This window comes from Sturnira hondurensis, unplaced genomic scaffold (assembly GCF_014824575.4).
Source record: "Sturnira hondurensis isolate 20B ecotype Veracruz unplaced genomic scaffold, ASM1482457v3 Scaffold0015056, whole genome shotgun sequence".
NCBI classification, from domain to species: domain Eukaryota; kingdom Metazoa; phylum Chordata; class Mammalia; order Chiroptera; family Phyllostomidae; genus Sturnira; species Sturnira hondurensis.
In genome coordinates this window covers 3,750,793-3,763,541 of record NW_028087687.1, presented here as the reverse complement: position 1 = coordinate 3,763,541, position 12,749 = coordinate 3,750,793, and the positions used below count along the sequence as shown (strand labels likewise).

The window sequence follows — 12,749 nt, the reverse complement described above, 5'->3', positions numbered from 1 at the left end:
GCCCATCCTTGGATTCCAGCACCTGACCCGTGCCTGGCGCATAGCAGGAACGCAGTGAATAGCTGTTGTATGATGGGGGTGACCTAGGGACCTTCTCCCTGACGATAGGAAGGACCCAGCACCCCCACCTCGCCTTCACCCTTCTACCCGGGCTGCTCCCCCCAGAGGCGCGCAGGTGAACTGCACGGGGCGTGCTCAGGGCCAGCGTCAGTTTCCTGGGGCCGGGCTGGCTCTGCAGGCTGCTCTCCGTCCCTGTCCCCGCCCCGTGGGACGGCCAGAGCGACACCACCACCTCCAGAGCTTGGTGGTGGCAGCGTGGGGATGGCGGCTCAGGGAGGCTGTGGCTCGGGCACGGACACCCGGCTGGACCAGGAGACAGCCAGGTGGCTTCGGTGGGACAAGGTGAGAGGCGCCCGGAGGCTGGGGGCGCCGGGAGGAGGCGCGGGGTCCTCTGACTGCTCCCTGGCCCCCGCGCCCCTTTCCTGCGGCCAGAGGCGTTGCCGGTTCTTCCTTCCTGTCCTCCCCTCCCACGGGAAGACGGGACTCAGCGGCGGCCAGGCCCTCGTGCCCCATGGGCGTGGGGCACGTCCTGAGTTTGTGCAGGAAAGGTTGCCCCGGGCCACAACCAGTCCGCCAACCCGCCGGGGTTGCAAGTTCCGGAATCCGGGAGGGAGGGGGGTTGGCCCGAACCGGCCGGGCGCAGGGGTTTTGACTCATTGGAGGCGCCTTCCTCTCCGGCAAACAGCCGGCTGGTCCTCCGCAGCCGGATGAGTCCACCCCCACGCCCCCACCCCCGCGGGAATCGCGCCGTCCGCCTCTTCCTTTGGCTCCTAGAGCAGCATTCCCACCCACGGCTCCCAGGGGCCCGGCTGGGCTCGCCTGACCTCAGGCTTCTTTCTCAAGTCTCTGACTTTGCTGAGATGAGAAGGAACCCCTCGGACCCTGCACTCCTAGCCTTGTTCACCCGCTTAGATGCTGCAGCAAAGAGAGAATCGGGAAGCCAGCTCCAGACTTGCCTCCCTCCCTCCTCTCTAACTTGGAGTCTCCGGCTTCCTCCTGGTTCTTTCCTGCATGCTGTTGGTTTGCTTGGAATGTTCTCTGCTCTCTTCTGCTGCACTCGTTTCTTGTGTTTCGGATCCGAACTTAAATGCGGCCTATGTAGACAGGCTTCTCTGGTTCCTGAGGGTAAGCTATTTCTCCCTAAACAGACTGTTGTTTTCCTTCATAGCTTTTACTGTGATTGGGCGGGGGAGGGGGGTTCCGGGGGGTCGCTTGTTTGTAGGCATATTTGTTTAATGTCTCTCTCCAGGGCTGACTTCAAAGGCATGAGATCCCATGGGGGTTGCACAGGACCCCTCCTTCTAGAAGGGCCCAGCACTTGGTTAAACACTCTGCTCCTGTCTTGAAATTCCTAACAATTGTTGGATGAGAGGTCCCATTTTTTACTTTGCGCTAGCCTCCAGCAAGCCAGGTAGCAGGGCCTGACCACGCCTTCGCAAACGTTCACAGTTTGTACAGTATGGACACGCAGTAAACGCAGGGTTCCTCCGCGATCCGAAGGCAGAGCGTTCCCATGAGGACCATTGGCAAGCTCAAGGGGTCGGAAAGCAAAGATGCAATTACCATTAATTTATAAGGAAAAAATTTCAGCATTCCTGAGCCAAAAAGTAACCTACCAAGTGATACCATATAACGCATAAAGCATAACATTATCCTAAAATATACTAAAAGCAGGAATGATATGATAAACACCATGCGTTGTACAACGGTCCACTCTAGCAACAGGCTTTCCATCGTATTCATTATTGGACAGACCACTTGACACTGGCAGAACCAACAGTAACTCAGACAGCTTTCAAGACTCTTTCTCTGACTGTAGATAGTATGGGTGGTGGATGCAGGAGAGTTTACACACACAGTGTCATTATTTCATGCATCATGATCAAAACAATCATGTCCAGTTTTATACTAACACCCGATGAGCTCTTACGCTTTTCCAGTATCTTAGGACACATCTTGCTAAAAGATGCACGGAATGAGCCGAGATAAAGCTCAGATGCTCACAGACACAGTTCACAGCTCTGCTGACCCGAGGATTCGATGCTGAGTGTAGTTCCCAGGGGCAGGAGCTCGCGGGGGCTGCTTGCTGCTGAGGGTGCTGCTGCTGCTTCTGTAATGGCTGCTGCCAAACACAGGCTGACTGCTGTTTTCACTTCTCACTTTTTTTTTCTTTTGTAAAGGCAAAAATCTTCTTTGGATTTTTTTCTTTCAGTTACCAAAACAGACACTAGCAGGTCTTTTGTAACACAAACTTTCGAAAAGCAAGGCCTGGTAGGGTTGGGGGGGAGGGCTCCCTGTACTTAAAGAAGTTGTTGAGTAAATGAAGATTGCATGTCCTGTCAGCAGGGCGAGGTCTCCTGTCTCCTCCCTCTGTACCTTCTGGCCCCTGTGGACGAAAAGCACGGCCTGTTTCTGGATGCTATTGGCAACATTTCTGCTTTTCTGAAAAGACAGCCTTGTAATTCTCTAGGAAAGAAAAAGCCTGCCAGTTCTGGTAACTTGGTAACTTGCAATGTGTAGAAAACTTTTAGGTGGTAAGGAATTGTTCCTAAAAATTTCTCTTTGAAGAACTGTTTATTTCTACACCTAATTTCCACAGTGTTGTATGTGCCCACTCCCTGGGCAGAGGTAAGGGGTTGTTGTCCTTCTTACTTTGTAATTTCTACCACTTCTCTTCTTTCCTCTCCCAATTTCTTCTTTGGTTTGAGACAGGCAGCAAGAGGGACCTTCCTGCTAGCTGAAGAGCGTTGCAGCCCATCGGGCTGGGCCCCAGGGGCAAAATGCCCTGCATTTCCACGGAGACTTCCCCCTCCTCTGTAGCTGCTGCCAGCTTTGGTCATTCCCCCCGTTGATTCTCATCTCTGCTGCCCTCTGGACTTTCTTATCGCTTCTCCTTTGGTTTCTCTCAGGCTATTGGTCTTTTATAGGTATAAAGGCCAATTATTATTTTTTTGTAGATACCAAAGGCCAATCAGAATTCTCCACATCAATACTGAAACTCACCAGATATTGGGTGTGATATTGAAGTTTTGGCTTTCTCATTCTTTCAGCAAACATTAATTGAATTGCTTTTATGTTCCAGACCCGAACCCTTCACTGGGGCCACCTGCCAATCTGATTGGCCAGCTTGTGCTCTGTGATCAGGGGCTTTCACTTGATTCCTCTGGATTCTGGAACAATCAGGAAATGTGGGCTTAATTCCAGGAGGCCAAGGTTTTATTGTAAGAGCATTTCAAAGTTTAGTAGTGTGGCCACATCGTGCCTGCATGTTCATCTAGTGAAATGATGGCTGTAAGGTAGAAATAAAGTAGTTCCTCTATTCTAAGCTATTCTTAATTTATAATGTCTGGTAGGGAATTGGTGTGATTGCCATTTCTCTCCTTCTGAACATTTTCTGCAACTGTTATACAAAGAAGAAGGGTCAGTGTAAAGTGAACTTAAATGATTCGTGTGACTATCTATTTGAAGCAGTCAGTATAAGAGAAAAGGCACAGAGTTCACGCTTACCATGCAATTTAAGCAGGTCCCTTAATCTCTGAGGTGTCCTCCTCTGCAAAAGAGGGTTTTTGTTATTTGGCTGCCTCTTGAACTCATTACAGGATTCAAATATGGGAAATCACTGTATAAGTTATAAAACACTACAAAAATAAGGTTTTGATTTTAATTGTATAATAAGGTTTTGATTTTAATTGATTTAAATTTTCTCTGGGAAAATTTGAATACATTAGGGAAGAAAATGAACATTTGATTACAACTAAGTACCAAGCAGAGGAAGATGTTTTACATTAATTTAATGTAAACCACCTCAGAACCATCTTGGAAGGAACATTCTAGACTGTTTGCCCAAGTGAATAAATAGAGTTGGTGGGTGGTAGTGTGGCTGAGATTTCATTCCGGTGTTAAACCCCTCAACCTCTAAGTTCATTCCATTTTTCCAAATTGCTTGTCTTGGTAGGAAAGAAAATAATACATTATAAAGGGAACGACTAAATACAGATGTGGGCAAAAGTAGGTTTATGGTTCATATAGAAAAAAGACATGCAGGTTTTTGTTTTAGATTTTATTTATTTATTTATTTTTAGAGGGGAAGGAGAGAGGGAGAGAAACATCAGTGTATGGTTGCCTTTTGTGCGTTCCCTGCTGGTAGTTAGCCTGCAAGGAACCGCCCTGCAACCCAGGCATGTGCCCTGACTGGGAATCGAACCAAGATCGTCTGGTTCACAGGCCCGCGCTCAATCCACTGAGCTACGCCAGCCAGGGCAAGATATGCAGGTTTTGATCATTATAGGAGCTTTATTAACTCTCTTTCACATACAACTATAAACGTACTTTTGTCCGCCCCATATATGTTTCTACTCTAAACTATTCTAAAACTAAATATATTTCTTATCTATCACAATACCATTCATTATAATTCAAAAATCGCTCTATGTTTCAAATGTAAAAAGCATCACAGTACTGAAATATGGAAAAGCTTAGAGAGGTAGATTCCCCCTGCCCAGGGTGGAATTATTGTGGGGTTTTTGTTTTTATGTTTCAGATTTTTCACTCTGTCATTTACCTGGCTGTGTCTGGTACTTGCCTTTTGTTTTGCAGAATCCCTTAACCTTGGAGTTCGTGAAACGACTGATCGCAGGAGGAGATAAAGCGGAACTGCAAAGATGTTTTGGGGCTCGCATGGAGTTTGGGACAGCTGGCCTCCGAGCCGCAATGGGAGCCGGAGTGTCTCGTATGAACGACTTGACCATCATCCAGACCACACAGGTGCCACGTGTTTTTGTGACTTAGTTATTCTCAACACGTGCCCAGTGTTACAAGACAAACTGAGGCATATTGAAAGCTTAAAGAGTTTATCTGGGCAAAAAATCTGTTTGAATCGGGCAGCACCAAACTGGAAATGATTAGAAGCCCTGCTCTGACAGGAGCTAGGAGAAAGACTTTTCTGGAGAAGAAGCAGAAGCAAAGCAAGGGGATTAATAGATGGGCTATAGCTCTAGCGGTTACCTTACCTGGGAAAGCTCAGGTGTATTTGTGGCTGGTTGTTGTTAGGTTTGATTCCTTAACCTTGAGGCATTTACAAGCTTCAGTTTTGACTTGCCTAATAGGTTTGCTGACTTAGGCTCCTAAGGCATGAACACCACCTCAGTCTCACGGCCTCCTTGTGTGATTAATTGAACCCCAGGCCCCTGTTGTGATTGACAGGCCTCCCTTGTTTTCATCACGGCCAGGTCTCAGTGGGTTGTCCCAGCACAGGGAGTCGGACGCTTACTCCATGAAGTATGGCTTGCGCAGTTGGCTGAAGCAGCACATGTTTCAAACTGATGCAACCACTCCCTCATTCATTTAACAGAGATTTACTGGGTGCCTGCCGTGTGCTAGACACTGGGAATATAATGATGACAAAAACAGACTTGTGGATCTCTCATTCCAGTGCAAGTTCATTTTTGTTGCGGTTGCACGGATGCAAGCATTGGAAAGCTTTTCTAACTGCCAGAGTAACCACGAGCCGGCTGGCTTTGAGGTCAAGGTAGAGGCTGGGTGGAAACTGTTGCTGAGTGCCCCAGCCTTCATTTGTGAGTTTCACTGTCAGAGTCCAGGCCCAACATGAGGGAACAGAGATGAAGCCTTTGACAAGACAGAGGGCTGCCACTGAGTATGCAGAGGTCTGTTTATGAGGGAAACGAGGGCGAACAGATTCTCCTGTCTCTTCAGCTATTTAGATGTGTGGCAAATGAAGGCCACCTTAATTCTGGGAAAAAGGCTGGAGAAATTGGCAGGTGATCACACGTCCGTTACATGCACCTCCCAACGTAAAAGGCAGTTGGGCGTGTTGTAGCAAAACCCTGTAAGACGAGTTACTAGGGCTGTAGAACAAATCACCCCAAACAGTGATTTCAAACCATTTATTTTGCTCACAGATCCATAGTGTGAGTGCAGCTCACTGGGGACAGCTAATCTCTGCTACAGGTGGCATCACCTGGGCCAGCACAGAGCCTGGAGCCACCTGGAAGCTCCCTCACTCGCATGTCTGTGGTTGTTGCTGGCTCCCGGCTGAGATCTGAGCCGGGGTTGGACCACTGCTCGTGGCCTGGCTTCCTCACAACATGGGGCTTGGAGAAGCATCCAGAGAGAGTGTGGGTACCAGGTGGAGGCTGTACTGACTTTTATAACCCGGCCTTGAAAGTCACCCCAAGTCACTTCCACCATATTATGTTTGTTAAAAGCAAGTCAGTAAAGGCTGCTCATATTTAAGGAGAGGGTATGTAGACACCCACCTGTCACTGAAGGAACCTCATGTCACATGAGAGGAGCCTGTGGGATGGGATGTATTGGCTTGACCATCTTTGGAAAATTCAGTTGGTCTCACCTCCGATTAGACCCAGATGTAGGGGATTCAGTGGACTTCTCAAGGAATGCTGGGTCTTTTCTCCCGCATTCCTCCATGTCTAGTTCCCAGGGGTGACGCAGCCTGTCCCCAGGAAGGTCATAGGACCTACCTCCTCCTACCCAGAGGAATCAGTCTCTTCTGGGATGTTAAGAAGCCTACAGAACTAAAATGAGTCCCTTAAAGGTCGTCTCGTGCAGTCAGCTGCCCCTTGGGATAACTTCCCCCACAAGCCCTAGCACTCCGAAGTGGTCACCCTCCTGCACTGGGACGCCTGCAGCAGGAGGCAGGCGTGTTAAGAGTTAAGAGAGTGTTGTCAGAGCAGCAGGGAGTTTTTAAAGCCTTAGGAGGAAAAGGATTCCCAGGAGAACCACCCCAGGCTTCCCCTCCCAGCCTCAGGGAGTGCGACCTGGCGGGATGTGTTGGTTTTCACCATGACCTCTGCCCCCTGCCTGCTGTCCCTGCTGTGGACGCTCCTAATGGTGTCCCCAAGTTCATCTGGTTGAATTTAAGAAGCAGATGTGTGCGAGTCAAGAACATCCTTAAGGGAGACAGGATAAAGACTGGGGGACACTGTTTTGTATCATTTGCCTCATTCATAAAGGTCATGATTTCCTCCTATGTTACTTAACCGCATCACAAGACGTCAGAGACAGCGAACTTGCTGTCTTCCGAAATAGCCATTCCATCTTTGCACTGCTGTCATTGACTGGCTTCGCTATTTTGAGTCGAAATCTAGCTTTCTGGAGCTTTTACGTGTGGATCATAGTTTGTCCTTTTGAAGCCACCCAAAGTTTATTTCTCGTGTCCTAGGATAACATTTCAGTTCTGAGAACTGCCCACATCCTGCACTGAGTCATTTCTAGGCCATTGTCTTGGGTCCTTAGACTCAGCCAGCCTCAAAGTCTTGTCAGAGAGCTTGGAGGTGGGAGGATTTGGGACTAAGGCTAAGTGCTCTATGTCCCCTTGAACTTAGGGGCCACAACACAAATCACCCACGGATGGGGAGAGGGTGCTGTCACTTTTGTAAGCCTTAGCAGGTGAGCACCTCATTTCCTTCTGGGGAACCCACAAAACCAATGCACTCGTGTCCTTATTTCTTTGTGTCACTCAGCCTCAGGAGACAGGCCCAAAGCATTTTTTTCCCTCTGCCTAGAAAAAACTAAAGGCATTCTAAATGGCCCCTGCCCTGGCAACACAGCTGTGAGGTATCCTCTCTACCGAAGTGATCAGCCAGACTGAAACAAGTGATGTGAACTGGCATCATTACCCGATTGACCTTTGTTTTCTTGTTCGGAGATAAATCCGGTTTCATCCAGTGTTCTACACTGATTGACTTCAAAGTGCGTTGTGTTCTGACCTTCCGCGTTTCAGGTGGAAGTGATGTCATGGCACCCACTGCAGTAGAGCAGTGGCGTGTTCTTTCCTTTCTGGCAGGCGTGCTAGCCAGGATTCCACGTATTCTTTCTTTGTATAACTGGCTGTGCTGTGCTGCTGGCCTGGATCGCCTCCTTCGGACCTCCACCTGCTGAAAACCAGTATCACAAACACACACAACATGTTAGATCAGTCAGTTGTCAAAATCTTACCAAATGCGTTGAGTTTCGTTGACCTGCTGATGGTACGGAGCAGGCAGAAATATCGGAAACAGGCCCGTCCTCCGGCCCCTGGAACTTGTGTACAAGGAGTGCAGGCTTTGAAGGAAAGTAACAAAAACAGTAACACTCCCAGCAGCAACACATAGCGCTTTTTTGATGTTAGATTCTCCGCACTTGGCATATTTCACTTTTATGGAAGCCCCTTGAGGTAGGTACTATTGCCGTTCCTGTTTTGCAGAAGAGGGAACGGAGACACCAAGAGACTAAGGAACTCGTCATTTGCTCGGAGGTGGCGGAGTGGAGTCCACGCCCCTGACACTGTGTGTTAACCCATCACTGAACCACCTCTGACCAGACCTGGGGAACAAGTCCGGGCTCTGCCACTCACGTGTCTGGACGAGTCTCTGAGCCTCTCTGGGTTTTGGTTTCCCCATGGATAAAATGGGGCTTCTTGGCAAAGGGGACCAGGGGTTAGTGATTTTAGATATTAAGTGTCCAACACAGTACCTGACACAGATCAACAGTGAAGTTTTTGTTTTCCTGTTTGTTCACCTTGTTTAATTGCTGAGGAATCTCTCCCCTCTCTGCTACAATGTCTCCTGTGGAAGTAGAGAAAAACCGACCCAATTTACCATATACGTTTGAAGTGTTAAAATATACAGACTCTTTTAATCCATGGGGTGTTTTTTAGGGATTTTGCAGATACCTGGAAAAACAGTTCAGTGACCTTAAGCAACGAGGTGTCGTGATCAGCTTTGACGCTCGAGCTCACCCAGCGAGCGGGGGCAGCAGCAGAAGGTATTTGAACACTCTGTTTCTTCGTCCTGTGTTTTGTGGTTTTATTTTTAATCATCATTTCAGTAGCTTACTTTTGAAAACCATATGTCAGCATCATTGCTTAACTACAACAAACAAAGGGTAAATTCTGTTTGCAACTTTTAAAAATTCTGGTTTTACATTTGGGTTAAGAAAGTGAAATTATTTTGACAATTAAGAATTTAATACATATCTATATGTAAGAAATTTTGTTAAGTAGCAGCCTTATTTCTTCGCACTTTCTTCCTTGAGTGTAGTTTTTTCCTCCCAGTACTCAGAAGCCACATGAGCTCCTTCCCATTCTCCAGTGCCCATGCCAAGCTGCATTCCTGTCACATTCACAGCCAATGGGACTCTCTTGTATGTAGCTGTAGGGAGATGGTGATGGTCATGGTGATGGTGATGATAGAATATCAATCATTTCCATGCTGAGGATGAGCTAAGCACTTAGGTGTTGAGTCACTGAATCCTGTAAGGCATGTAACAACGTTTTTCTCTGCTCTAAGATCATAAAGGGAAAAAGAAGCCTAAAAATTATGCATAGAGAGGCTAGCACCACAGGTTGGCCAGCTTTTTCTGTAAAGGGCAAGTAATAAACATCTTACACGTTGTGGGTTGTACACTTTCTGTCACAAGTACTGATTCTGCCACGTGGCCCCAAACCAGCCGTAGCCAGTACGTCATGGAATGGGCCTCAATAAAACCCTTGTTAAGGAGCTGTCGTTTGCCAATCCCTGCCCTTAATCCTGTAGTGGAACCTTTTTTTTTTTTTTTACATGAATACTTACCCTATTACGAAATGTTTTATTGCTTCAGAGTGTAAACATTAGTAGTTTCTTAGATTAGAAGAACACACAAACATTTAACATTAATGAGGTTCTCATTAACTCGACAGGGGTGGGTGAGGTCACCGGGTCCTGATCTCCGCCTTTCAGGACCCGTCCTCTAAGAGAAGAGCATTAAAGGGAACGAAGGTGCAGCTGTGAGGAAGGAAACATGGTCAGGGCCAAAAACTGGGTGACATCAGTCCCCAGCTTGAACTCAGGATGACCTAAAATTTTTGGTCTTTAGTTGCAGGCTCAGAAATATGATTTTTTTTTAACAAAGCAAGAGAGAAGCTGCGGCTCTCAGGGGTGGACGCACATGAACACGTTTAGGAGAGAGGGGCACTGTAGGACCAGAATATCGGTCTGTCAGTTTTCAGGTCCTGAACTTGGAGTTGGAATCAGTTCACATGCATGCTTTACTGGCCCAGGGCGGGGCAGGTCCTCCAGCCAGAGCATGGACAGTGCGAATGTGCCGCGAATTCTGTTTAGCTTCTCAGATTTTTTCATTTTAGGCTGACTTCCCTGTTTCTGGTGGACATGCATCCTTTACATATGTTAACCTTGTCAGTTGAGTTACGGACACTCCTTGCTCTGGCCTTGGAGCCACATTCTGTCCCCAAAGTGACGGATACTATTAATTCTACTTAAGTTGCAGTTCGGGTGTTGGAGTTCAGTGGGATGGGGTGGGGCGGGGAGTGGCGTTCAGGGCTGCAGTCACCTGCCACCTGCAAGCAGTCGGAGACCGTAACCTGAATATTAAATGTGGCAAAGCAAGTGTGACCAGTGGGGGTGGAATCTTCTGCAAGAGTCGGATACTCTCATAGTCTCAGAGTTTTACCTAAAGAAATGGCTGTTCATTCTCTAATCTTCCGACTTCAAATGTCGGGTGGGGACATGAGCGATAACCACAGGCCCATGCAGAGGGACGCACAGAGTTTTTTGTGCACATTTGTAACTCAGTTCATTTGTGTCATGTGTATAATCACACACACAAGGTGGGGCGAAAGTAGGTTTACAGTTGTTCGCAGGGGAAATGACACAATAATTAGTAAGTAATTCTATGAGAGCGAACCCCGAGTTTGGTGTACTCACAACTGGGAGCCTGCTTTTGCCCCATCCTGTGTGTTGAGTGTCTCCTTTGCCAATGTTAAGGTCAGCCCAACACGTGATCAGTGTTCATGAGGATGGAAGTGATTTCCATGGCATTCATTCTAGTAAATACAGTTTAATTCATATTTTTATTAAATTTTTTTTGATGAATTTTGCTATTTTATGACTTTGCCCTCTGGAGACACTTTTTTTTCTATCAAAATCATCCTTGTATTCCTGGCTGGTGTAGCTCAGTGGATTGAGCGCGGGCCTGTGAACCACACGATCGTGGTTCGATTCCCAGTCAGGACACATGCCTGGGTTGCAGGCCAGTTCCCAGCAGGGGACTCACGAGAGGCAGCCATACATTGATATTTCTCTCCTTCTCTCCTTCCCTTCCCCTCTAAAGATAAATAAATAAAATCTTTTAAAAATCATTCTTGTAGTAATTACTCTCAATCCTAGGGATTTTGGGTTGTTAAAGTGCAGAGCTCTCCTGTGCCCCAGCCAGCTCCCGGATTTGGGGAGAGAATGAATGATCCGGTTAGTTCTGTAATGGTCTAGGGTTGTTCGTTGGAAGGAAAGCACTCACTTATTGTGGGCAAACATTTCACTCCAAGCATGGAGAGAGACTTGGTGCCGTGTGTCCTGCCCAAAGCCAGCTGCTGTTGAACTTAAGCAAAAATGTCAGTGACAAAGATTTAAGCCTTTTTAAAGAGCTGGATGGAGCCAAGGTGTAAATGTGTCAAATGCATGTGTGTTGCATATATATACATGACACACACTTGCCAGTACAGTACCACGTGACCAAATGCTAGTCGGCGTGGTCTGCTCTGGTTGCGATAGCTCTAGGCCAGAGTCCCTCAGCCTCTGCGCTGTTAACCTGTGGCTTCCCACTGGCCCAGAGAACTGTTTGCTGTGAAGGATGGCCCTGGGCCTCATAGGGGGTCAGCAGCATCCCTGACTCACATCTACTAACTCCCATCGGAACCTTACCCCACTTCCAATGACAACCAAAAGTGTCCCCAGACATTTCAGATGTCCCATGGGGCAGAATCTCTCTGGGCCGGGCACCACCAGGAGAGAAAGGGAGTTGAAAGGCATGGGAGTAAGCCTGGCTCCGCTGCTAAGTGACTGCTGAACGTGGGACCCATTATGGGGCCTCTCTCGGCTTTGGTCCTACTTCTGTAAAACAAGGGGTAGAATGAGGTGTCTGCTGAGGTTCATTCAGCTTCATGGTTCCACAGCAATGGCCGCATGATAAACGTGTGCCTGCTATACTGAACCTAAAGAGGTGGTCAGGCAGGGCAGTCATTTCCTCCTTTATTGTCACCCGTGGTCCTGATGCCTCTGCTCTCCTCTCTCCGCCGTCACCCGGCATTTGCAGATTTGCCCGACTTGCTGCCACCACGTTCATCACTCAGGGGGTCCCTGTGTACCTGTTCTCTGACATAACCCCCACCCCTTTTGTGGTGAGTAACTGGTTCATTTTGTAATTGCCTGTTACGGGGTTGGGGCGGGGACAGGGCTGAATGTTAGAAGCTTTAGGGCTGTTGGGAATCAGGTATTTGAAGGACAGAAGAGCCCGTGGGCATTTACTGGACATCCTGTCTTCTCTCCAGGACTGTTTCTCCTTTGTCCTAGGAATAGTTCTCTGGTATTCAGCTTTTGATTCAGCAGAATTGACTTTATTTAAGTGCAGTTTTCCTTTTGCTTGCAGTCAAAGGATATTTTAGCTGGTTAGGAAAATGTCTTTCATTTATGTATTTTTTTTTGTTTGGTTTATAGTGCTATTTCCCAGTTATCACAGTTAGAAAACTTCTAGTGTCTGAATCTGAATTTACCTCCAATCATGTCTTACCATGAATATTTCTGACAGGTTGATACACCAGCTTCTTATACAAATGTGAGTTCTAAATAGTATTCATGGCCAGTACAGAAAGCATGCTTGGCACATTTTAGTAAGATTTTAAT

General features: G+C 47.5%; 1 protein-coding gene across 1 annotated transcript in view; it reads left to right on the top strand.

Moving 5' to 3' along the window:
• Positions 1–255: 255 nt before the first annotated feature.
• Positions 256–12,749, top strand: part of PGM2 (phosphoglucomutase 2) — a 30,874-nt gene continuing 18,380 nt past the window's right edge. Inside the window, exons 1-4 of the mRNA XM_037064352.1 lie at positions 256–402; positions 4,657–4,824; positions 8,735–8,841; positions 12,163–12,247. Coding sequence (XP_036920247.1) covers positions 322–402; positions 4,657–4,824; positions 8,735–8,841; positions 12,163–12,247 — 441 coding nt within the window. The 5' untranslated portion in view covers positions 256–321. The remainder of the gene's footprint in view (positions 403–4,656; positions 4,825–8,734; positions 8,842–12,162; positions 12,248–12,749) is intronic.